The sequence below is a fragment of the Barbus barbus genome, assembly GCF_936440315.1.
Source record: "Barbus barbus genome assembly, chromosome: 10".
Taxonomy (NCBI): domain Eukaryota; kingdom Metazoa; phylum Chordata; class Actinopteri; order Cypriniformes; family Cyprinidae; genus Barbus; species Barbus barbus.
Genome location: NC_136738.1, coordinates 31,420,637 through 31,447,322, shown reverse-complemented (window position 1 = coordinate 31,447,322; position 26,686 = coordinate 31,420,637). Strand labels below are relative to the sequence as shown.

At 33.8% G+C, this 26,686-nt stretch overlaps 1 protein-coding gene across 1 annotated transcript in view; it reads left to right on the top strand.

Annotated features, from left to right (window-relative positions):
• Positions 1-763: 763 nt before the first annotated feature.
• LOC306875663 (transient receptor potential cation channel subfamily M member 2-like) overlaps positions 764-26,686 on the top strand; it is a gene marked incomplete at both ends in the record, with an annotated part of 29,049 nt that continues 3,126 nt past the window's right edge. The window contains 29 exons of the mRNA XM_079426342.1: positions 764-930; positions 2,886-3,054; positions 3,519-3,699; positions 4,703-4,869; positions 5,152-5,332; positions 6,574-6,635; positions 6,716-6,916; positions 8,315-8,417; positions 9,846-9,967; positions 11,261-11,590; positions 12,665-12,805; positions 13,398-13,533; positions 13,615-13,760; positions 15,753-15,865; positions 16,078-16,185; positions 16,873-17,098; positions 17,592-17,710; positions 18,623-18,761; positions 19,022-19,193; positions 20,265-20,445; positions 21,785-21,966; positions 22,798-22,930; positions 24,193-24,280; positions 24,415-24,502; positions 24,805-24,953; positions 25,047-25,099; positions 26,027-26,056; positions 26,142-26,228; positions 26,442-26,520. Coding sequence (XP_079282468.1) covers positions 764-930; positions 2,886-3,054; positions 3,519-3,699; positions 4,703-4,869; positions 5,152-5,332; positions 6,574-6,635; positions 6,716-6,916; positions 8,315-8,417; positions 9,846-9,967; positions 11,261-11,590; positions 12,665-12,805; positions 13,398-13,533; positions 13,615-13,760; positions 15,753-15,865; positions 16,078-16,185; positions 16,873-17,098; positions 17,592-17,710; positions 18,623-18,761; positions 19,022-19,193; positions 20,265-20,445; positions 21,785-21,966; positions 22,798-22,930; positions 24,193-24,280; positions 24,415-24,502; positions 24,805-24,953; positions 25,047-25,099; positions 26,027-26,056; positions 26,142-26,228; positions 26,442-26,520 — 4,053 coding nt within the window. The remainder of the gene's footprint in view (positions 931-2,885; positions 3,055-3,518; positions 3,700-4,702; positions 4,870-5,151; positions 5,333-6,573; positions 6,636-6,715; positions 6,917-8,314; positions 8,418-9,845; positions 9,968-11,260; positions 11,591-12,664; positions 12,806-13,397; positions 13,534-13,614; positions 13,761-15,752; positions 15,866-16,077; positions 16,186-16,872; positions 17,099-17,591; positions 17,711-18,622; positions 18,762-19,021; positions 19,194-20,264; positions 20,446-21,784; positions 21,967-22,797; positions 22,931-24,192; positions 24,281-24,414; positions 24,503-24,804; positions 24,954-25,046; positions 25,100-26,026; positions 26,057-26,141; positions 26,229-26,441; positions 26,521-26,686) is intronic.

The window sequence follows — 26,686 nt, the reverse complement described above, 5'->3', positions numbered from 1 at the left end:
TATTTTAGTATCATTGACATAATATCCTAGTTTTTAAATTGGGTTTTATTTTTATATTTACCTTTTCATTTCAAATGTACTTTTTAAAAATAATTGTGTTTGTCATTACTACATTTTTATTGTACTTATTAATTTTTATATAATTTTAAAATGATAAATGATAACTTTGCAACTAGCTGGAATGAAATAAGCTTTTTATATTTTATTTCAGTTAATATTTATTTAGTACAATTTTTTAATGGGTTTAATTTTAATTAACGCTACTTGAAATATTAATAAACCTAAACTATAATAAACTTTGAAAATAAACTTTAACTGAAATTAAATCTTATTTTATGCTCTTATGTTTTGCCGATCACATAAAAAAACTAATAAAAATGACAAAAACACAGCAAAACTACTAAAACTTTCAAATGAAAATGAAAACAGAAAATATAAACATAAGAATAAGAATATAAATGAAATAAATAAATGTAAAATATGAATAAAAACTATAGTAGTATCAGTTATAGTAAAAAAACACAGGTGTTCAGTGAAGTTGCAGTATGTTTTTATAGCACAACTCATGATTTGAGCTCTTTAAATGAGGCTCAGTCTCTGCTCCATATTCCCGTAATGCTTCCGTCTCTGTGTCTGACATCAGCACTGCAGCAGTGCAGTTTTTCAGCGCAGCAGCAAATGCATTGTAGCCCCCCCCCCCCCCCCCCCCCCCCGTCCCAGGCATCTGCCCTTCTCATTCTCGCTCACTGTCTCTGACACGAGCATGGATGAGGCAGCGCTGGAGCCAACCCTGGTGCAAACGCTCGCTGTGAGCACCGTTAAAGGCCGATATCTGACTCTGTCCCCCTCCTTCCAGCGCTGCTCGCTCGCCTCCTGGATTAAAGAAAACATCAAGAAGAAAGAGTGCTGCTTCTATGTGGAGGATGGCAGGTATGAGGAGCATTTTTTGAATGAGCTTGTCTTATAATGTTTACTCTATCATACTGGGGAATTACCCCTTTAAAGCCTACTGTATCATATTTGATATGATCAGCATGATCAAACTTTGCTGAAAACGTCACAATCTACTACATGCCTTCTGTGGTCTGATAGATAGTTTAGCAGCCTTTTAGTGTAACTGTACAAACATCAACCTTCAGCTCGTGCTTCATGTCTTTTTGCTGTCAAATCTTTACTGAGTTTTTGATGTTCTTCATATTCTGTGATGGTCAGTTCACACTGATAGAAATTATAATCTTTTCCAATAAGTTACCTTTATAAAGCCATTTTTCTAAAAGTGGCCATTATCTTTTGAGTCAAATTCCTAGATTTAATCAGTGAATTAGAAAAAGACATGTGGGTTATTAAAGTCCCCCCCATGCAATTGCATTTAAAGTTTTGAAGCTTTGAAAAGGACAAAAGTACCATAAAAATACAAGCTATATGGTATAATTCAACTGTAAAGAATACCACACAGAGAGAGTGTGGGTTGATTAACTATATGATATTATATAAATGTATACATTTTCTGTCCCCATATCTAGAATCTCATTCTAAATGTGTTTTATTAGATTGAATCATGCAGTCTCACTAGACTTCACATAATGTTAATGTTAATATTATTCTCCATCAACCATTTTCTAGATAAATCAGTGCGTCTCAAATCTGATCATCAGGATCTTTTGAGGAGCGTTTGTTTCCAGAAGCTTCACTTTCAGTGTTCCTCAGCAGAGGAATGATCTTCACAAGCCTCCAAAACATCTCACATCTTCTGAGGAGCGTTTAGCTACTTGTTCATCTCTCAATCATCATTGGATTGCATTGCATTATTTAAATAACATCTTACTAAAACATTTACATTACAAGCCTCAGAATTTCATCCCTTTTTGGCCATAGAAATATCAGCATCTGCACCAAATTGCATATTTTAGCTCAGTTTGGAATAATAAAAAAATGTCATCCTTGAGTTTGAGCTCCATATTCACAGTATATCTCATTATATGAGCCATAAAAACCTGGTGTATCAAATATAATACCACATTGAAAAAAAAAAATAGTCTCATCTCTGCTTGATGTTACAACACACTCTCTTCACCCCTGTGTACCCTCTTATTAACCTCTGTGGTTGATTACAAAACATCAAACTCATGAACCTCACTTTCACAACTGTTGCTTATTCATCCTAACTAAGCAAGTAGCAAGCATTTTTATATCAGTGTATATAGTGTTAGCATGAAAACAAGCAAATAACATAACACAGAAACAGGTACATAGCAATATCTATACCCATATCCAAAAACAAAGGGTTTAATTTAGTGTTGAATTAACAGAAACTTTTTTAAATCATAATTTACTTATCTAAACCTATATGACTTTAACACAAAAGATGTTTTGCAGAATATCTGAGCTGCTGTTTTCCATCCAATGAAAGCGAAAGGTGATTTTTATAGCTGCAAATTTAAAAACAATGTGACTTGCGCATTGTATATTTAGCTGAACTATTCTTTTAAAAGTTATTCTGTGTATTTCAAATATGAAGTATAATTAATGATGTCTGATACTGTAAAGAAATTGATTGAAGTACAGCTAACAAGAAAATGCTGTTTCAGTCTTTCTGCTTAAAAATGTAATGTTTAATTCAGTGTGTTGCTTCTCATCCCATTGTAATTATTTGTGAAATTTACTAGCAATTTCTCAGTCATCAAATAACATCAAATAACATAAAATTTTAATGCAACTTCACTTTACATCAATATAACTTGTCCTGTTGACAAGCGGTCAACCAAAGATCATGGCTATACACTCCTGTTGGATTCTGTGTGTAGTTCAGCAACATTCGGACAATATGTGCGCTGCACGTGTTGGGCTGTAACTCATGTGTGGATAACATGGATTACTGTTGACAGGGAGGGGATTTGTAAGTGTGGTTACCCAAAGATCCAGCACTGCGATGAGGCCATCAAACCGGAGGACTATATGGGGGAGCAGTGGGACAAACACAGACACGTCAGAGAGGTGCCCACCGATGCCTTTGGAGATATCAGCTTTGGAGGACTTGGACAGAAAACTGGGAAGGTAAAATTAAGAAGAAATTATTAAAAGAAAGGTTGTTTTTTTGTTTGTTTTTTAAGAAAATGAGTAGATGAACTATAGAAAAAAGAAACCTAGTGTTGTTGTTTTTTTGTTATTTTATAAGAAACAAGTAGATAGAATAGAAAAAAGAAAGCGAGTGTTAGTTTTACAAGAAAAGCTAGCAGTTAGAGAATAAATATGCAGTTGATAGAGGGTCAAATGTGTGTGTGTGTTTTTTTTTAATAAAAAGAAGACAGAGAGATCAAATAAAATTAGAATAGAGCGTGCTAGAGTTAGAGGGTCAAATAAAGATGTGTTTTTAGCCGTTTCTTGAAGATGGATTACTTGTGGATTACTGTGATGTTTTTATCAGCTGTTTGGACTCTCATTCTGACGGCACCCATTCACTGCAGAGGATCCAGAGTTATGTATGTGAACTCACAGAGGGGCTTCTGTGGTGTGTTTAGTATGTTCGAGTGTCGTCGGACACGTCCTGTGAGAGTCTGTACCAGCTGATGACCGAGCACTGGAAACTGCGTTCGCCGAATCTGCTGATATCAGTGACCGGCGGAGCCAAAAACTTTTACATAAAGACTCACCTGAAGGACAAGTTCCGCCGAGGCCTCATCAAAGTCGCCCAGACCACAGGTACAGCAGCCTGCGTAAGGGCCGGGAATGTCATGTTATCACAAAGCTCTCTGTATAAAGTTATAGAAGCATGTTCAAATTTAGTCTCATATATTCAGCATACTCACACAGGGCAATATGTACTATATAGCACATCTCAACTGCCTGATTGTTTGTATCAGGAACGTATCAAGGTTTCCTCAAAACTATGAAGCAGCTAATCAGTATATTAGAATGATTTCTGAAGGATTGTGTGACACTGAAGACTGGAGTAATGATGCTGAAAATACAGCTTTGATCACTGAAATAAATTACATTTTAAAATATATTCACATAGAAAACTATTTTAAATTGTAATAATCACAATATTACTGTTTTTACTGTAGTTTTGATCAAATAAATGCAGTCTTGGTGAACAGAAGAGAAAAAATCTGAATTATTTAAAAATGTATTCTTTTTATATATTTATATTCTTTTTATTTTAATTCAAGTTTTAGTAGTTTTTCTTGTTTGTATAACTTTATTAGTTTTTGTGTTTATACAGTTTTTTTTTTTTTTTTTTTTTTTAGTCTTTAGTTTTAGCTTATTTAGTTTTGGTCATTTTAGTACTTCAACAAACTAAATGAAAGTGATAAATGTTGCTTTGGCGACTCACTGAAATCATTTATTTCATATATTATATTTAGTTCAATTTATTTTTCCAGAGGAAAGTGATGCATTTATTTTTACTAATAAAACACATAAATTAAACACAAAAAAACCCATAAAAAACACATGCAGTAATTAGACAACATCCCCAAAAATGATAGAAAATGCTTGTCTATGATGCCTTAAATACTAAATGTAGGTAACTTGCCAGGTTTTCTCTATGGCTGAAAATTAGAGAATTAGGGCATGTGTGTGCAAGCGTCACAAACCGGTCTAGCACAAGCTGCAGAATCAAGTTTTTGATGGTTTGTGTTGACATGCTTTTTAAGGTGCATTAAACGAGTTAGACTAATCTACAGTGCTTTCCGTGTGGCAGGTGCGTGGATCCTGACAGGAGGGACACACGCCGGTGTGATGAAGCACGTGGGCATGGCCGTGCGAGATTACACACTCAGCAGCGGTTTGATGGAGGGACAGATCGTCGTCATTGGTGTGGCACCCTGGGGAGTCATTCACAACCGACACACACTCGTCCATCCTGAGGTCAGAAGATTTCCTAATGATTTGGTCAGCCAAAACCTACTTGAAGTTCATATTTCAATAATTTAACAACATATTTGTTTTCTTTTTCTTTATATAATATAAATTATAGTATAATTTTTTTTAGAAGCTGTTTTATTTTGAAATAACTCTGTATTTATTTTAATTTAACTTTTTATCATTTAATTATTAGCTTTTCATCAACTCACAAACCCCTTGTAGTTTCTGTTATGCTGACTTTATAACAACAGAGTTTTCTGGGATCTCATCTTCTGTCTTTTCTAGGGTTGTTTCCCTGCGTACTATGCTCTGGACGAGCAGGGTCAGGACTGTCTCTCCTGCCTCGATATCAATCACACTCACTTCATGCTGGTGGATGATGGTACTCACGGACATTATGGAGTTGAGATTGAGCTGCGGGCCCGTCTGGAGAAACTCATCTCTCAGCAATCGCTGGGAAACAGAGGTGCGGAGTTGAGGAAGCTTTACAAGATTTACTCATCATTTAAATGAGCTTGTTTTCATATTTTAATATTGTACAATAGCCGTCAATATCAGTTTACAAGTTAGGGGTCGGTAAGATTTTGTGATGTTTATGAATGAAGCCTCCCCTGCTTACCAAGTCTATATTTATTTGACTAAAAATACAGTAAAAAACGAAATATTGTGAAATATTTCAATTTAAAAAAAAAATTCTGTTGTAATATTTTTTTAAATGTAGTTTATTCCTGTGATCAAAGCTGAATTTTCTGAATTTATATTACTCCAGTCTTCAGTGTCACATGATCCTTCAGAAATAATTCTAATATAATGATTTACTGCTCAAGAAACATGTTGAAAACAGTTGTGCTTCACAATATTTTTGTGGAAACTGAGATACATTTTAATTTTCAGGACTCACAGATGAATAGAAAATTTAAAAGAACAGCATTTATTTAAAACAGAAATCCTTTTTAACATTATAAATGTCTCTACTGTCATTTTTTCATTAATTAACACATCCTTTCTGATTAAAAGTATAAAGGTTTTTCAGAAAGAAACATCTTACTGACCCCAAATAGTCGTGAATTTTGTAGAAATGTATGCAACCGTATGCATATGATCATAGAAAAGTCTTGATAATTAACAAAGCTTTTATACATTTTATGTTTATGCACAACAGTAAGAAATAGTTTGAACCGAATACAATTAATGCATGAGGTAATTCTGTCACTTTTAATTGTCATGTTTATTTATAGGCCTCTCTTGCCTCCTCTGATGGATCAACACTGAATATTTCAATACAAAAAAGAGATGCAAATGAATCTTTTTTTTCTCCATTGGAATGAACGATTCATTAAATGAATCAGACTTTCTAGCTGTACTATAATGCTGTCACACAACTTTAGTTAGTTACTCCGAAGCACTGTAGAGATGAATAGTAAACAGACAGACAAAGGTCAGAGGTCAGCAGACGACCTTTGCCTGACCTTTCAGACCGGCAGTGGCTTTCATACACACAAAGGAACGTGTGATTGCGTGATGTATTTCCTGTTGAAACAGGAAGTTTAGGCAGGACATATCAAACACATCATACTTTAAAAAAATTGCCTTTGATTTGGACAAAAATCTGCATAGTGCCACAAAAGTAGTATTTACAGTACACAAGCATACACATGACCTCAAAATGATGAATAAAAGCCACAGAATGTTTTGTCTTTCCATCAGAGAGTGGAGTGACAATACCAGTGGTCTGTGTGGTGTTGGACGGCGGTCCAGGAACACTAAACGTGAGATTTTAAAGTCATCAGCTTCATAGATCGCAGTAAAATGTTCTTCCATTAGGCTTAATTGACGTGTTTATTCACAGACCATCTACAATGCGATGCTGAAACACACGCCGTGTGTGGTGCTGGAGGGTTCTGGACGCCTGGCGGACGTCATCGCTCAGGTGGCGGCTCTGCCCGTGTCAAAGGTCACCCTGGTGCTTATCAACCAGCTCATGAAGAAGTCTTTTGGACAAGAGTACAAAAGCTTCACCGAGGTGCAGGTCATTGAGTGGACCAAGAAGGTAACGGACAAAAACATACATTTCATAACAGTTTCAGACTCAATATGACAAAATATGAGAAATGTGTCTAATTCCATAACAAAGTTTGAGTGTTTTGAGTCTTGCTCACCAAGGCTGAATTTATTTTATTAAAAATACAGTAAAAACAGTAATATTGTGAAATTTTATTACAATTTAAAATAACCGTTTTCTGTGTGAATATACATTAAAATGTAATTTATTCCTGTGATCAAATCTGTATTTTCAGCATCATTACTCCAGTCTTCAGTGTCACATGATCTTCAGAAATCATAATAATATACTGATTTACTGCTCAACAAATATTTCTGATTATTATCAATGTTGAAAACAGTTGTGCTGCTCAAAAGTTTTTTGTGGAAACTGTGATACATTTTATTTTTCAGGATTCACAGATGACTAGAAAGTTCAAATGAACAACTTGATTTTGTAACATTATAAATGTTTTTACTGTCACTTTTGATCAATTTAATGTGTCCTTGTTGAATAGAAGTATTAATTTAATTACCGACCCCAAACTTTTGAATGATATTGTATTCTGGTTCATAAACCAATGAGGCAATTATTTTAATGGATATTATTCATGAATCAATCTGAAAGTATTTGTATTTTTTTTTGTAAATATTGTGTAAAATAAGTGGTGTTCAAGTAAACTTAAGATTTATTTACTTAAGATTTTTATTTATTAGTGCTGTCAATCGATTACAAAAATTAACTAATTAATAATCACGGATAATCCCACCTAACAACAGTTTTTAAATATTCTTTTATATTGCAATAATTTCACATTCAATCTTCAAATTCATGTGGAAGCAACATAAAGATAGCATATTTTTAATATTTGTTTAATGGCATCTTTTTTATTACTGAAGGCAAGTATCACTGATATCTCTGGGAAATTGTTATTTTTTCCCCCAATATTTAAGCATTGATTATATAGTCATTCAACATTGTAGTATAATTGAGAGCTATCAATTTGAACATTTATTAGACTTTAAAAAATAACTTAAAACAATCTTCACATAAACCCATTATATTTACCTGTGCCCTTCAGCAAGTAGGAAATATACAAATATACAGATATTGAATAAAGTCATCAAACATTAAATTCTAAATTAAATAAAAATGAATCCTTAAAGCTACAAAAGTAATTTTCTCTTTTTGTCTTTGGTTCTTTGATGAACAGACATCACAGCAGCTGGGTTATTAGGTTATTAGGTCTGACATGCATGCTCGTAGTTTCATTCGCCCTTTAATATCAAATGATACAGGCTACCGTACAATAACTATATTATATGAAATATGAGTGCTCTCAGAAGTGTCATATTAAACATGTATCTTAAGTAATGAATATTTGTATTTATTTTTGTCTTTCTTTAGATTCAGGACATCATCCGAATGCCTCATTTGCTCACTGTGTTTCGTATTGACGAGGATAAAAACTACGATGTTGACGTTGCCATTCTACAGGCTCTGCTGAAAGGTACGAGTCCATATCACGTTTCAAAGGCTCCAGTCTGCATTTCTTAATCTGGAAATTGATGTCTTAAACTCATTTTTCCGGGCAGCACGTAACTGGATTATGCTGGTAATGGATGGGTAACTGATGGCAGCAGTGAAGGGGTTGAATCTTCAGCTTTTATCTTCACAGTGATCCAAAACCCCTTCAACATTATTCTTCATGTTATTTAAAAAGACTTAAGCTAAATGCTGTGTGGTAAACATGCCTGATGGTTTCTAGAAAGAGTATATCACGTTCTTGCAGGAAAAAACACAAGGGGTTTGTATTGTGCAGCTCAGTCTGGCTTGAGCACATTAATCCTCTCTGGAGAGTCTGGAAGCATCTCTGATAGAGGAAGCTATTAGTGCTCGAGCTATAGTGATGGATGGCACAGCTCTGAAATGCTTCTAGGGAATTGTGTGCTTCTAATTTTATAGCAAGAGTTTGGACAGGACCCTTTTCTATTCTAACATGACAGTGCCTCTGTGTATAAGGCACGGTTCAAAAAGACATGATTGATTGAGTCAGTGTGGAAGAACTTGACTGGTCTGCAGAAAGCCAAGTCCTGATCCCAGCTGAACTCCTCTGGTGTGACTTTATATACAGACCTTGAGCCAAAAACTCATCACCAAACACCAATGACTTGTAATCTGAGGAAGGGTATCATATCTGAATTTTACGATTTGCTGACAACTCACTCATCTGAGAATTCACAGTATAAGTTGAATGCATGGAAGGAAGATTTGCAATTTGAAGTTTCAGATGAGGATTGGAAAGAAGCTTATACTAGTGTTCACACCATGTCAATAAATACACGCCTTAAACTCATACAGTATAAATGGATAATGCGGACGTAACACCGGTGGAATTAAATAGATATAATAAAAACATACCAGACACATGCACAAAATGTATGGAAGCTAGAGGAACTTTGTTTCACTGTATTTGGCAATGCAGAAAGATTATTTTGGGAAGATGTAATAATCATAATTGAAAAGATAATTTCAAAACAAATTTTACTGGACCCAAGTTTTTTCTGTTGGGCTTATACCCAGAGAAACAAAATTATATTAGAAGTGAACAAGCAGGTTTTTGACAGGCTTTGTCGTCAATAAATATATTTAATTTAGTTGTCAAGAGACCATTGCTAATTTCTTTAAGCTTACATTTTCATCTAATATTTATATTTTATTTCAGCACTATTTCAATTATCAAAAACTTTTAACAATAGCAACACTATCCTGTAGCAGTTTATAAAGCTCTAAACCTTCATATAGAAAACCTTTACCAAAAATGATTGGTGTCTTGACTTCAGACCTAAACTTGACCTTGAAACACTTGAGGCATTTTTCCATTACAAACTGGTAAGAACTGTTAAACCTCAACTAAAGACGTGTCGTTGCTCTTCAGCATCCAGAAGCGATGAGCATGCGGGCCGACGGTCATGGGAGAGACAGCTGGAGCTCGCCGTGGCCTGGAACCGAGTGGACATCGCCGAGAGCGAGATCTTCACTGAGGAGAGCCAGTGGACGGTGGGTTAAAATAACGCTCATTAACATTTGCTGAAAGACACACGTTTGTGCACTGCAAATGTTGGTTTAACTTCTTTTCAAACTGTAATCCAAGCTTAGAAGCATTTTTGTATCATTGTAATTATATTTAACAAATGAGAAAGGTTGCCTTGGCAATAATATAATATTCTATTTTATTTCATTTAATGTTCATTTTATTTCAAGTAATTATTCTTTTGGTATTTAAGTTTTAGTTAATGTTTTTGTCATTTTGTTATGATCCAGATGGGGATTGAACTTGGGTCTGCGGTGTGTATATCCTTGGTACTTACAGTACTGCTGCTGCTCCACTACAGGTCAAACAGAGGAAATAACCAAGAGGCTCAGAGTCTGACTTTCAGAGTTCTTTACTCAATGCGAAAAAAGTTTCAAAGAACCAGAATACAGTCTTAGAGGCATTTAACAGGTATTTGCCACAGAGGTACTCAAATAAGCACTCCTTGGTAGAAAGTACAAAAATAGGTTATCCAAACAGAAAAGCTGTCCTTAAAAACACAGCAGAAGAGAGGAAAATCTCTAACCACAAATCCTTGGCAGCATCATACTCAAGCAGACGTCAGGACTGAACCAGAACACTAGGCAGTGAGGCGTTTAAATAAGGCTGGCCATTAGGAGTGATTCAAAACAGGTGTGCTGAAGGTCTCTAACAAGAAGGTGATCTGGGGCTGAATTTGTGTCATCTAGTGGTGAACCCAGGGAATCTCAGGCAGAACATTACAGTTGTGTGTTTTTGTTATTTTATTTGTTTTTTTACAATATGTCTATATAGCTTTTATAATTTTTATTTATTTATTTAGTTTTAGTTATTACTTCAACTTAAATTAAATGAAAATGAGAAATGTTGTCTTGGCAACCAGATATAAAACTGTTTATTGTATTTTATTTTATATCAGGTAATGTTTATTTTATTTAATTGAAGGAAGTTGTTTTTTATGGTTTTAGTTTTAGTTACCAATTTAATTATTTTGTTGTGTGTTTTCATTGTTATTATTAACATGTTTTTATTAATTTTTCATTTTTAGTTTTAGTTTATTTAATTATAGTGTTTTAGAATTTAAATGAGAAATGTTGCTTTGGCAAATAGATATAAAATATACTTTTTTTTAAATATTCAACTCAGTTCAGTTAGTGTTTATTTTGAATATTACACTTTTTTTTTAAGTTTTATTAACAATAATGACCCTGCTTAGAATCATTATTACACTATCTAGTTGAGTTGTGGTGATGTTTTTTTCCATATGTTTCCCGTCTCAGTCGTGTGATCTGCATCCAGCCATGTTTTCTGCGCTGGTGGGGGACAAACCTGAGTTTGTGCGGCTCCTGCTGGAGAATGGAGTGTGTGTGAGGAAGTTTCTGGAACATGAAGACACGCTCTGTGAGCTTTACGCCCACCTTCCCGCCTGCTTCTTCCTGCGTAAACTCGCCAAACGAGTCCAGGGTGGAAACATCCGCAGGGGTCAAGAACCGCGGCCTGGAATCACAAAGATCTCCTTGAGTTACGTGGCTGAAGAAGTCCGTCACCTGCTGGGGAGTTTCACACAACCATTATACGTCCCGTCGCACTACAGGATGACCAAAGATGATGTCTGTTTAGTGGCAAGTTTAAGAACACACATCAGAAACCCCTCATATTAATATATTTAAACAATAAAGTATTTATTATTAATTCCTATTAATATTATTAATATAATGTTAATTATTTTATTTTAAAATTTCCATTTTCATTATAGTTTTAGTTAAGTTTTATTAATCTAAGTGTTAGTAAGTTAGTATTAGGTTTTTTTTATATTTCTATTTAGCTTTATTTTTTATAGTTTTCGTAATTTTAGTACTTCAACTTAACCTTAAGTTCATTTAGTTGCCAAGGCAACATTTCAGGTTTGTCAGCTAATATTTATATTTTCTTTTATTTCAACTTCATCTCAATTAACAAAAACAATTTGTAATAGTTTTAGTTGACATTAACATTAAAACACTGATGAGGGTGAAAATATCTTAACATTTCTTCCTGAATTTCCTGCTTTTTAAGGATGTTATTTTTACTGTAAAACAAGACAAAAATAATTAAATTGAACTGATAATAAGAAAGTGGGTTATTAATTTACATTTATGCATTATAATGTTATTATACTATTTATTTTCTGTTTTTCTATTTTAGTTCAGATAAAAAAAAAAAAACATTTTTTAGTTTAAGTTTTTATGCACATTTTTTAAAAATAAATAATTTAATATTTAGATTTTATTTTATTTCAGCTTTAGCTTAAATATTTCTATTTTATTTTTAATAGTTTTAGTTTTCATTAACAATAACAATGCCGGGAATTTTTTTTGCATCAGTGCAAAAAAAAAAAATAATAATAATAATTTTCCCCCTGGTTTCTCACATAAATTGAGGGTTTTTTTTTTTCTTTTTTTTTTTTTTTTTAGAATGGAAAACAAGACTGAAAAAAGATTGAATTGATAATGATAAGAAATTAGGTTATTAATTGCCATGAAAATAATGACAAAATGCCAAAAATCTCAAAGATCCTAAAGGAGGCAGCTTTTCTTTTTACAAAATATAATTTAATTTTGACATTATTATTTTTGACAGGCTTTGTGAGAATCATTCACCTCTCATTCTACTTTGGCTGTCGGTGTGTTTTCTTCGTCTCTCAGGTGCCACCCAAAGGTCTGGTGGATCTGCCGTGTTCGGGTGAAGAGTGGACCCCAGACACGGTTTGGGACCCAGGACGGGATCTGTTCCTCTGGGCCGTCGTACAGAATAACAGAGAACTGGCAGAGATTGGCTGGGAGCAGGTACAGCATCAGTCATGAACGCTTCGGTTTATCATCAATAACAATCGAAACGGTTCCAGCGTAAATGACTCACTCAAATGTTTGTCTTTTCCTCCTTTTGTGTCTTCAGCCATGTTTACACGACTCTGTCAGTACTACACTCCATTAATATGACGAGCTGCAGCTCAAAATACATGTTAGATGGAAACACTGTGCATTCTGATCGAGTTTGTAGCTTAATTCACTATATTTGAAATAGTTTGAGCTGCAGTTCAGTTGCTGAGAGTTTAATAGGAGATCAGTTGAAAGCATTCAGTCATCATGAATTATATTAGTCTTTATTTTTATATTATTATATAAATATAATTATTAGAATTGTATAAGTCTATTCAGTAAGTCTGTACAGAAACAAAACCAAGTTGAACGTCCTTCAAGAACAGCGCATCCCTGCTTTAGAGGCAGACCTCTAAAGTGTAACAATGCCATCAGGTTTTCTGTAAGGGGTAGGTTTAGGGGATAGAAATGTTTGGACAGTATAAAAGTAATAGAAGTCTATGGAAAGTCCCCACAATTCACAGAAACAAGCCTGTGTGTGTGTGTGTTGTGTTTGCAGTGCAGAGACTGTATCGCAGCCGCTCTGGCAGCCAGTAAGATCTTGAGGAAACTGGCGCAGGAAAGCGGAGAGGACGACAGCGAAGAGGCAAAGGAAATGAGAGAAGTGGCCAGCCACTACGAGAAACAAGCCATCGGTGCGAGCCGACACACATCACCTCGTGTCCTCTGAGCAGAGCTGTGACCTTTAACCCTGTGCTGGTGTCTTCCTGTCCCAGGTGTGTTCAGCGAGTGTCATAGCTGGGATGCGCAGCGGGCGCAGAGGCTGCTGATCCGTGTCTCTCCATCGTGGGGCAGAAGCACCTGTCTGTGGCTCGCGCTCGAGGCCGACGCTATGAGCTTCATCGCTCACTCAGGAGTCCAGGTGAACAAACCAGTCCTTTGTTTGCTTACTGATAAATATTTATTTAAAAAAATAGTGCCAAATATATATATATATATATATATATATATATATATATATACACTGAACAAAATGATAAACGCAACACTTTTGTTTTTGCCCCCATTTTTCATGAGCTGAACTCAAAGATCTAAGACTTTTTCTATGTACACAAAAGGCCTATTTCTCTCAAATATTGTTCACAAATCTATCTAAATCTTAGACAGTGAGCACTTCTCTTTTGCCGAGATAATCCATCCACCTCACAGGTGTGGCATATCAAGATGCTGATTAGACAGCATGATTATTGCACAGGTGTGCCTTAGGCTGGCCACAATAAAAGGCCACTATAAAATGTGCAGTTTTACTGTATTGGGGGGGTCCGGGGGGTCCGAAAACCAGTCAGTATCTGGTGTGACCACCATTTTCCTCACACAGTGCAGCACCTCTCCTTCGCATAGAGCTGATTAGGTTGTCCACTTCTCTTCAATGGCTGTGCGAAGTTGCTGGATATTGGCAGGAACTGGAACACGCTGTCGTATACGCCGATCCAGAGCATCCCAAATATGCTCAATGGGTGACATTTCCGGTGAGTATGCTGGCCATGCAAGAACTGGGATGTTTTCAGCTTCCAGGAATTGTGTACAGATGCTTGCAACAGGGGGCCGTGCATTATCATGCTGCAACATGAGGTGAAGGTCGCGGATGAATGGCACAACAATGGACCTCAGGATCTCGTCACGGTATCTCTGTGCATTCAAAATGCCATCAATAAAATGCACCTGTGTTCGTTGTCCATAACATATGCCTGGCCATACCATAAGTGAAAACCGGGATTCATCTGTGAAGAGAACACCTCTCCAAAGTGCCAGACGCCATCGAATGTGAGCATTTGCCCACTCAAGTCGGTTACGATGACAAACTGCAGTCAGGTCGAGACCCCGATGAGGACGACGAGCATGCAGATGAGCTTCCCTGAGACCGTTTCTGACAGTTTGTGCAGAAATTCTTTGGTTATGCAAACCGTTTGTTGCGGCAACTGTCCGGGTGACTGATATCAGACAATCTTGGAGGTGAAGATGCTGGATGTGGATATTACTAATTTTTGATTAGCAATATGCATTGCTAAGAACTTAATTTGGACAACTTTAAAGGCGATTTTCTCAATATTTAGATTTTTTTTGCACCTTCAGATTCCAGATTTTTAAATAGTTGTATCTCAGCCAAATATTGTCCGATCATAACAAATGTACATCAATGGAAAGATTATTTATTCAGCTTTCAGATGATCTATAAACCCTTATGACTGGTTTTGTGCTCCAGGGTCACAAATTATTTAACATATCCAGTATTTCACTGAATTATTAACACTGAAAATATATCACCTTAAAGATAATGCAATGCATCTTTACACAAATCTTAAAGAGCAAATATTCATTTTTAATGTAATATAAAGATATTATTAGTAGCAGTATTAATTCTTATTATTTATTCATAAGGATTATTATATGATGATGATTATAACCAGTATGAACTAATTGTATTTTTTATGTCTGTTTTTGTCACAATAATAAATATAAAAGAATATTTGAGAACAAATATTTATTATAAATATTACATAAAGATGTTATCATGTAATCATATTATTATTATTATTATTATATTGAATAGATAAAACAAAAATAGCTAGCTATTATTATTATACACATTATTTTTTGTTAAATTTGTTTGCATATTTATTTATTTATTGTTTTAATGGTACTATTATTCATTTTATTATGATGATTTACTTTTTTATACAAATGATTGCTTTTGTTATTGAAGGAATTTTATTTATGTATTATTAAAAGTTGTTTTGTGGGCTAAAAGATTGCATATATATCCTTTTTTTGGAGTTTGTAAAAGGGTAGGTAAGCAATCATTGCAAACCATACACTCAAAATATTACCTGTGAATGCTGTTATTACGGCTCAGGCTCTGCTGACTCAGATCTGGTGTGGAGAGCTGTCCGTGGATAATCCACACTGGAAAGTGCTGCTCTGCATGATCTTCTTTCCTCTCATATACACCGGCTTCCTGACATTCAGGTAAAAACACTTGTTTTCATGAAATACTTTATTAAAGGGGAAAACAAAGCTGAAATCATGTCTTTAAGTCATTACATGCACACACCATCAGCACTACACTGAATAATTTAGCTGCAAATGGCAATTTTCCCACAAAACCATGACTTTTGATGGTTCACAGTGGTTCTTATAAGTGGTGTTTTGACCCTTGATGTTACATTGAACTCTCGCAGACGAGATGAAGACATCCAGAGACAGGTGGAGAGGACGGAGCAGCAGAAACTGGCCATGAACTCAGTCTTTTCTGGAAGCTCAGATGCCAAAATCAAACGGCATTACCGGTTAGTTGAGTTACAGCCGCAAACTCTAAACATCTCCAGCACATTCACACCAGTGCATTTAAATGCATGAGTCAATCTCTTATGTTATTGAATCAAACTAATGTTAACATCATACCCTTTATTTTTTATGTTTGAAGTGATCAGTAACCGCTTACATTTCACTGCTGGTTATACTCTGTATAATTGTGTGTGTGACGAATAAGAAAAATCTTGAATCTTAACCAATGATGAACATGCCGAATCATTTAAAAAAAAAAAATTAGTTTTTTTTAAACACAATAATGCATAATCTTTAGACTAATAAAGAACAATTATTTATTATGAATATTACACAAAGAATTATTATTATTATTATTATTACATAACCAATATGCACAACCAATTTTAATTATTCATTAAAAGATTATTATTGTTGTTGTTGTCTTTATGCACTATTCATAATGAGTTATTATTAGTAATATTATTATTACATAACCAATATGCACAACCATAGTCTTTGGGCTATTAAAGAACAATTATTCATTATGAATATTACATAAAGATATTATTATTATTGTTGTTGTTATTATAAATGAATGTATCTACAGTAATGTATGAAACTTATGTTACCGTCTAGAAACATACTAAAATATTTCTGTATATGTATATTATGTGTCTGAATAATGAGTGATTGTTGTTGTGTCTCAGCGGCTCGTTGCAGAAGTCTGAGCTGAAGCCTCTGAACTGTTCGTCTCGTCTGATGAGTCTGTTCACGTCGCCTCAAGTCAAGTTTTACTGGAACATCGCCTCGTATTTTGGCTTCCTGTGGCTGTTTGCCGTGGTGCTCATGATTGATTTCCAGGCCTATCCGTCATGGAGGGAACTTCTGCTGTACGTGTGGCTCACCTCGCTGGTGTGTGAGGAGGTTAGACAGGTGAGACACACACACACACACACACACACACACACGCACACACAATATAGTCTGTATTAATTGTATTGCTTGATAAAGCTGGTATACTGCTATTATATCTGTCTGTCTGTTTTTTCCCTCCAAACTTTCAGGAAAGCTTTATATACAGTGCCCTCCAAAAGTATTGGAACAGTAAAGACAAAATCGCTCTGTTAATTATTTTGTATAATAATTATAATCTTATTCATTCTAATTATTTATACTATTTATTTACATATTTGTATTACTATTTTATTTTAATAAAAAATAAAATAAAATAAATATTATATTTTTAAATGTCACTCCTAGTCCTTAATAATATTCCTAATCCTCTATATTTATCAAGCTAACCTCAATTTAACACAGTTTCTCTTAATAATGAACTTTCGTTTTCTAGTTCATTTTGTGGAAATATATGCCTTTGGTGTGAAATGTTGTAATTATTTGTTATTTTGTTCGTTGAAATACTCCACAGTTGTATCATGACTTCGACGGCTCTGGTTTCCGGAGGAAAGCGAAGATGTACATCAGTGATCTGTGGAACATTCTGGATGTGCTGTCAATCATGCTGTTCAGTGTTGGTCTGGTCTGCAGGTAAATGCAATTTCTGTTTCACGCAATACAGTTCAGACATGATTAATATTAATTCAGTACAGTTCATATTTGCTTTCAGTAAATTGAGATTAGACCGAGATTATCCTCATACTTAGAGCTGCATAAGAAAGTTTATGTAGAAAATTGACATATTTATGTATTTCCTCTGAAATCACTTAGGCTTTTTACAGTAAAAATCTAGTTAAAATAATCATTTTCATTTAAGGTACCGTAAACTGAAACTTTATTATTCTGATAAGAAATTATTCGTTTATTGAAAATTTATTTTCTCTAGAACAGATTAATGAATTACAAAAGTTAATCAGAACTTGTATAATTCAAACATTTGTTTTTAGAGGAAATAGTTGCAAACAGTTGTTACAGATTTGCATAATGTTTGGGTAATAAATAGCAATATATACAGATGTTTACTAAAACATTCTAATGCATTAAAAATTTCATGTGGAAATCCAAGTTATGAATCTGTTCGTTGAAACTATTAAAATGTTTTCACTGAAAAATGTAATGCAATATGCAAATTAAATATGCTGTTAAATTGTTAATGATATTATATTGAATATGCAAACAATTAATGTGTTATTATAAAATTGCATATGGAATTATTATATATGGATATGTGCAAAAATATGTTGTTTTGTATACTTATCAGTGACTGTTAGTCAGTAGTTGAAGTCAGTTGTAGACTTAAATATGGAATAAAGTTTAACACAAAATGCAATTTAAATATGCACTTTCATTTCACTGAAATAAATCAAACTTTTCTCATTCATAGACTATCTTGTAGGCCATTTAAAGGAATCGTATTTAAAGTTTTTGTTCCTTGTGTGTTCATTTCAATTCAGTTGAGTTGCACAATGACTCCGAAAATGAGTTTTTGTGTTTGTCTCACAGACTTCAGGCCTCCGGTACTGTGTTCTACGTGGGTAAAGTTGTTCTCTGCATCGACTTCATCATATTCTGTCTCCGATTAATGGCCATCTTCACCATCAGCCGAACCCTGGGCCCGAAGATAATCATCGTCAGGAGAATGGTGGGTTTGTGTGTTCATAATGCTCATTTATTCAGTGCAAATGTGTTATGTAATAATTCTACACAGCCTTAGTAGTGAGAGACTCACAAGGAATCAAATATTTCCTGAGCTTATGAAATAGAAGAGTTCATTGTAATTTGAAACATTCTGGACCTCAGGGGCAGAAAAGATTCGTATGAGCCTCTCATAATGCAACATATTTTTGCATAACAGCAAATGCAGACAGACCGAGCTATGAATGCTGTCTCTTCTCTTTGCAGATGATGGATTTGTTCTTCTTCATGTTTCTGCTCAGTATCTGGGTGGTTGCGTACGGCGTGGCCAAGCAGGGCATTTTGATTCACAATGAAGACAGACTGAACTGGATCATCCGCGGAGCCGTCTATGAGCCCTACCTCATCATATTCGGCAACGTCCCCACTAATATAGACAGTGAGCAGCTTACTAACTTTACACATAAAATCACTCGAAGGGCACTTAAGGAAGAGATCACAGCAGTAGGGTCCTGATATATAAATCTCATTCATTTTCTCTCTAAAGAAATAGATTTTTAGCAATAATGTGTGAACATGTTAAGACACACCTGCTATGAGCTCCAAATTTGGTTTGATTTATACTTTAACAAGAATATTTAAATGTGCTATAAATTTACTGCAAAAGTTTGTTTTACTATAAAATATTGCATTTGCAAATATTAAATATGTAATTTTGTATTTAAATATGCAATCAAATTTAATGCAGCTATGTAGATATGCAATAAAATTATATTTGTTATAATATTATATTCTATTAAACTGTTTATATTATTTGTAATACAATAATAATTGGCATATGTAAATTTTATATGCAAAACAAATGTTTTTTATTCTTGAAGTCAATGATTAAAATATTGCATATGCAAATTATTATTGTTTGCTATTTTAGTAAAAATATTGCATATGAAAATATATAATATAAATATGCAAAAATGTTGTCAGTAGATGAAGTCAGTTTAAATCAGTTGTAAAACATTTTTTTTATATGCAATAAACTTTAACACAAAATGCAATTTAAATATAGTATAAAATATGATTGTTTTAATGTTGTATTATCAAATATTACATATGCATATTAATGTTTAAGTGATTGCATATGCAAATATTAACTATTATATGCAAATATCATATGTAAATATTTATTGTAACAAAAGTTTTGTATGCTACTACTCAATAACTGAGACTAAATCAGCAGCTGAAGTTATCATTCAGTGGCAGAACATTTTTTATTTAAATATGCAGTAACATTGAATGAAAAATGCAATTGAAATATGCAATAAAACTGTTATATTACTATGAAATATTGCATATATTAAATATTATATGTTAATATGCAAAAAAAAATTGTATACTTAAAATCAAAGACTAAAGTCAGTCACAAGTCAGTTTAGGAACATTCAGAAATACTAAGATTTAGTCCAAATAAAGACCTGTCTGAATGCTAATGTTTCTGTATTCTGTGATCCAGACACTCAGTTTGATATGGGCAGCTGTAGTGTGAACGGCTCCGATCCTCTGAAGCCCAAATGTCCCGTGCTGAACGATGAGAACATGCCGGCCTTCCCAGAATGGCTGACCATCATCATGCTGTGTGTCTATCTGCTGTTCGCCAACATCCTTCTGCTCAACCTCCTCATCGCCATCTTCAAGTGAGTAAACCGACAGAGACGGGTGACCACGAACACTTACCTGCTCGATTTGCACAGCGGCTCTGTTTCCAAAACCTAGTGAGCTGTCTTGATGTCTCCTGTATCTGCACAATGTCTGCAGCAGCTCTGTGCATCAAACAAATAGTGCTTTATTGAAAGACAAGACTTGACATTGACATCTGATTTCAATAGATTTTGCCATTTATATGTTGTAAAACTAACAATGTGGTACAATAACTAACACACAACACAAATAAATACTTTAGGGCTGTTAAAAAAAAATCCTTTCCGCCGTTTGATCCGTTTTATGTAGTTCTATTTAAACATGTGTATAAATATATAATATAAAAGTGTGTTTTCTCTCTTTTTTTATTAGACAGTTAAATAGTCAGTTTGAACAAGTATTTATTTATTCATATTTGTTTATTTATGCATGCAAATATCTGGTTCTTTGATACAAGCATGTCTGGATATATGTGTACAATATATCTGGATATATTTTTATTTTCTAAAACAAATGCAATTACACAATTATTTATTTATTTATCCCATACATATGCTGATTTTTACTGTATGTATGCATATAAAATTATTAGAACGCTAGCAGCTAAAAATGGTTTTAAGTCAGTTATTTCTATCTTTAGCTGTAGTGTGTCAGTAGGAAATATCAGTTTACATTTCCAAACATTAATTTAGCCATTAATTCTAATAATCCAGTGAGATTATTGTCTGACAACAGCCAGAGATCTGATCTGATCATCATCAGTCTGTCTGGAAGGACATGAAGAAACAGAACAAACTGAAACAGACTAAATCCAGAAGAACTGTGGCACCGTCTCCAAGATGCTTCAAGAAACCTACCTGCAAAGCTTGTGTAAAAATGCTGTAAAATGAGGATACTGTCAAAAATAATGTCATAAATCGATTTTCTTTATCAATTAACTTCTATTAACTAAATTAAATCAACATTTGGTGTGAGCATGCTTTGTGATTAAAGCAGCTTTTGCCCTTGGTGCACTTAGTTTTTCAGGGAGCTTATATATATATATATAAAACCTTGCTTACGTGTACTTAGACTTGTCATAGCACTAAACAATATTATTATTTGCATATTATTGCTCTTTTGTTGATTTTGATTGCTTCTATTGTCATCATTTGTAAGTCGCATTAGATAAAAGCGGCTGTTAAATGATTAAATGCAAATGTATTATGCCTTAAAATGCAGGCTCTGTAAGCAGCTTACTTGGTTTTGAAAATTCGTGAAGCGTTTCCTGTATAGAACTGTAGAAGTTGCATTATAAAACATTGCAGTGAATTTCAATCTCATTGTGCATCACAGCTACACCTTCCAGGAGGTTCAAGACAACACGGACACCATCTGGAAGTTCCAGCGCTACGAGCTGATTAAGGAGTACCACAGTCGACCCGCTCTTCCTCCACCCTTCATCCTCCTCAGTCACCTCATCCTCTTCATCAGAGGAGTGCTGCTGCACTACACTCCACAGAGACACAAACACTTCAGTGAGCCTAAACACACATCGTGATAGATTACTGATCTCCATTAGTCAACAGCATGAAGTCTAGTCCCGTTTATACTGGCCTATAAGCGCCAACTTAGACAGGACCAGTCTGTCTGATCAACATAAAAAGCAAGAAAAATTATTCATTTTGTTTATTTATCTGCTGCATGTTTACAGTATCTGAAATAGCTGATATTACACTAATGCTAAAATATAAATATTGGATTACCCAACAAACTGAAATAAATGTTCTAAAATTAAAATTCTAAAATATATTATATATATTGGAAAATACATATAAATTAAAGTTACATGGAAATATGTGCAAATAAATTATAATAAAAATGATCAAAATGGATATTAAATAAAAGGGAAAAATTATTTAAAATGTAAAAATAATAAGATAAAAAATATATATAATATAATAAAATTCATTCAAATGAAAACTAGTATATAAATAATACTAAAATAACATTGGTGTGTGTTAATCTGCATTTTAACAACTCTGAACGAATCCAATCAGAATCTAGAGACCATTTTAAATGATATATTTTTTTATACAAATTTTTTATTTTAATTTATTACATTTTTTTAGAACTGCCTGTTTTTGTATGAATTTGACATTTACATGTATGTTTTCGGCAGATGCTTTTATCCAAAGTGACTTACATTGCATTCAGTGTTTACATTTTATCAATTCATGCATTTCCTGGGAATCAAACCCAAAGAATTTGGTGGTGCTAAAAGTGTACTTTCAAGTTTTATGTTTTCGTTAGATCAAAACAACTGTTGAGTGTCTCAATCTCTGGTTTAAGTGCATGATTCTTCACAGGACAGGAACTGGAGCAGACGGAGGAAGAGGAGCTGTTGTCATGGGAGGCCTACATGAAGGACAACTATCTGGCATCGTCTCGACAGGACGCGAGCCAGAGCGTGGAGCATCGTATCCAGGACACCGCAGAGAAGTAACCAAGAGATGAACAACACCGAAATATAACATCAAACGGAGCGGCTCATGTGTTTCAGTACCGACTGTGATCTGAATTCAGAGGAAGACACGTTTAAATCTACTCTAGAATATGGGGAGGAGCATAGCAGTGATCTGAATATGTAGGGGAGGAGCTTAATATTCATGAGCTTAAAATTCTCACATTCATGAATATTATTTACATGGCATGATGTTCCTAACTGATTTACATTCTGAGTAATATTACTGTTTGCACATTTTGACTTGTTCTCACTGTAAAAAAAAAAATAATTAATCTGCTTTAACTTAAATAAACTATTAAATAATTAAAATTTTCAACTGACTTTAAAAAATTTAGTTGAATCTTGTATAACTTAAAAATAAATGAAGTTGAAATTGGTTAAATTTCAACTCTTAAAATATATAAGTTTCAACTATTAAAATATATGTTAATTACTCAAAATCTGTGCCTAACTTTTTTTGCTACGATTATGCCTTCAGATTTATTTTTAAATGTATCACAGAACAATATAAATTAAAGCTATAGAAATATTTACAAAAAATAAATAAAAAAGCAAAAAACTTTTTAAAAAATATTAGTGCACATAATAAAATGACAAAAACTTGAAAACTGAACATCTAAAAAGATAATTTTAAATATTAATAAATTCTATAATAATATAAATATATTACAACGGTATATAGTACATAAATGCTATTATTGTGTACATTTATGCGTATTAATTGTATATAATTATACATATATACACTACATGTACACGCACACACACACACACACACACACATATATTAGTGCTGTCAAACGATTAATCGTGATAAATCACATCCAAAATGTATGTGTGCTGTGTATATTTATTATGTATATATAAATACACACACATGCATGTATTTCAGAAAATTCTTAAAAAAAAATATATTGAATACCTTTATTTATAATATAAATTATATGAATATAAACATGTAAATACATGTAAATATTTTCAAAATATATACTGTATGTGTGTGTATTTATATATATATATACATAATAAATATACACAGAACACACAAATACTGTACATTATGCAAAAACAAATCCTTTATTTTGTATGCAATTAATCGCGATTAATCGTTTGACAGCACAAATATATATATATATATATGTGTGTGTGTGTATACAAGTAGTATGTCATTAATGCACAATCATAAGGCAATCAAATGGCATTGTCTATTGTGTCTAAAATGTCTATTTCCTCTCAGGGTTGGTGTGATGTCAGAACTTCTGGAGCGCGAGCAGGAGATGGTTTCTGCCACCATCTCCAAACGACTGTCCAAGCTTGAAGAGCAGGTGTCGTTCTGCCACAAACACTCACAAATACCACAGAATCTGTGTTTTACAGTCGGTTTGGTCTCTTCATGTTTTCAGGCAGCGTGTCAAAGCAAATGTGAGTGTCAGATGGTGAATGTCTTGTCTTCTGGCAGGTCTCGGAGTCCACCAAAGCTTTACGATGGATTATAGATGCACTGAAATCTCAGGGATGCAAATCCAAAATGCAGCCTCCATTAACGAGTGAGCTGAGTGTTTTTATATCAGCTCTTATGCATCCTTCTGGATCATGATATGTATGTTTAAGCACATTCATTTTCATTTCTTAAATGTCTTTGTTGTCACATTTTAATGCATCATTTCTGAATTAAAATCTTAATTTCTTTTATTAAAAAAATAATCTTGACCTCTGACCTCAAAACCGAACTGTAGAGTATTTTAGATTACCTATTATTTATCGTCACTTATCTTTGCACCCTGTTGTGCCTAAATTCAAGACAATAGCAGTCTGCTGCTGTTGTGAATGAACTCTTGTGTCTGTCCAGCAGGTAAAAGCTCTGACAGGGATGACGGTGAATCCAGTGGACAGGAGACAGATGAAGAAACGGCTCCTCACACGTTTGCACGTCAGCTTCAGTATCCCAGCAGCACCGTCAAACGCTTCCCCGTGCCTGAGGAGAAGGTGCCCTGGGAGGTGCCTGATATTAATTATATAACATATTTTACCAAATGAAGCAACATTATGTTGGATTGTTTATCTTATGTGACTCATGTTTTGCTTTTTTAGGTAAACTTCACTCCATATCTTCCTCCAGTTTACAATCAACAGGACAGCAGCGAGTGAGTTTCATTCTGACAAATAGAGCGGCGCAATTAAACAAACTGATCAGGGATATAATATATTGAATTAAATATATTGTCTCCATACTTCAAAGTGAAGTCTCTGTTCTAATGCATTCAACTCATGTTGGAAAGTTGAACACATATGAATGAAAACATGTCGAATGCAATAAATGCAGTGTCTATATTAATGGCAAATTTGTTTAAAACAGGGTTATTATAGTTATTTGAAATAGAATAAATGTTAACGGAAATAAAATGTAATTTTTAAAAACTGAATGAATAAATAAATTATATATTATGTAATTATATATAAAGGAAAACAAATTCAGCTAGATTCCAAGGCAACATTTCTGTTTTTGTTTAGTTTAACTGGATGGATTAAAATACCTAAAACTAAAATAAAAATTAAGAAAAAACACAACAAAATTACTAAAACTTTAATTAAAATTACAATGAAAATTTAGTTTTTCAGCTAGATGCCAAGGCAACATTTCTATTTTTAAAAAATACTAAAATTAACTAAAGTTCAAATAAAAACTGTTATTCCAGCTAGTTGCTAGGCAACACTTCTATTTTTATTTCGTTTAACTTGACATTAAACTAAAACTGCAACTACACCTACACATAAAAAACTAATAAAAATGACAAAACACAACAAAATACTAAAACATAAACTAAAAAGAAACTGGGAAACATAAAAATTAAGACTAATTGAAAAATAAAAGTGAAAAAACCCCATCTTTATTCATTTTGTATGCAGCGTTCTTAAAAATCTAGTTTCCACATTTTATGCAGAGAATGCACATTGTCAAGTTTAATAGAAATGATGGAAACATGCAATCACTGAATTGCAAATTTGAAGACTTATTATAAATCTTAAAATGCATTTGTTTTGTAAATAAAAACACCTTTTTCTCTGTACAGCTCTGACACTTCAGTCTTGGACAAGCACAGGTATGCTGTGTCTTTATTCTCCTACCGGATTTTGCATTTAATTAGTTTGAGTGCTAAATTCTATTCTCATGAATGGATTTGACAGGAATCCAGGAGGAAGGACTGGGATTCGGGGAAAAGGGGCTCTGAAATCCCTCGGTCCGAATCACATTCTCCACCCAGTCCTCACCAGGTGAAATAAAATCCCCTTCATGTCCTGATCTCCACCGGAATTAAACTCTAATCTCATATCAGATTGAAGTTTACAACCGACCACACAAAAAACAACACAGTCCCACAGCGTTTATGAGATTATAGCAGATTAGAGATGGCATTCATCCGTGTCCTTAGTTCATCCCGCTGTAAGTGTGAGAGGAATCAGAGAGCTTTCTGTCTATTTTTAAAGGTGGCGTGATGCTGAGCACAAGGTGCTGGAGTTTCTCGCCGTTTGGGAGGAAGCAGAGAAACACTGGGCTCTTCCTGGGGTGAGAACACAGAAAATATCATATATATATATATATACACTACAGGGCAGAAGACTTTATGTTTTAGAAGTCTCTTCTTCTCACCAAGGCTGCATTTATTTGATTTAAAATACAGTAAAAAAAAAGTAATATTGCGAAATATTACTGCAATTTTTAATGTGAATAT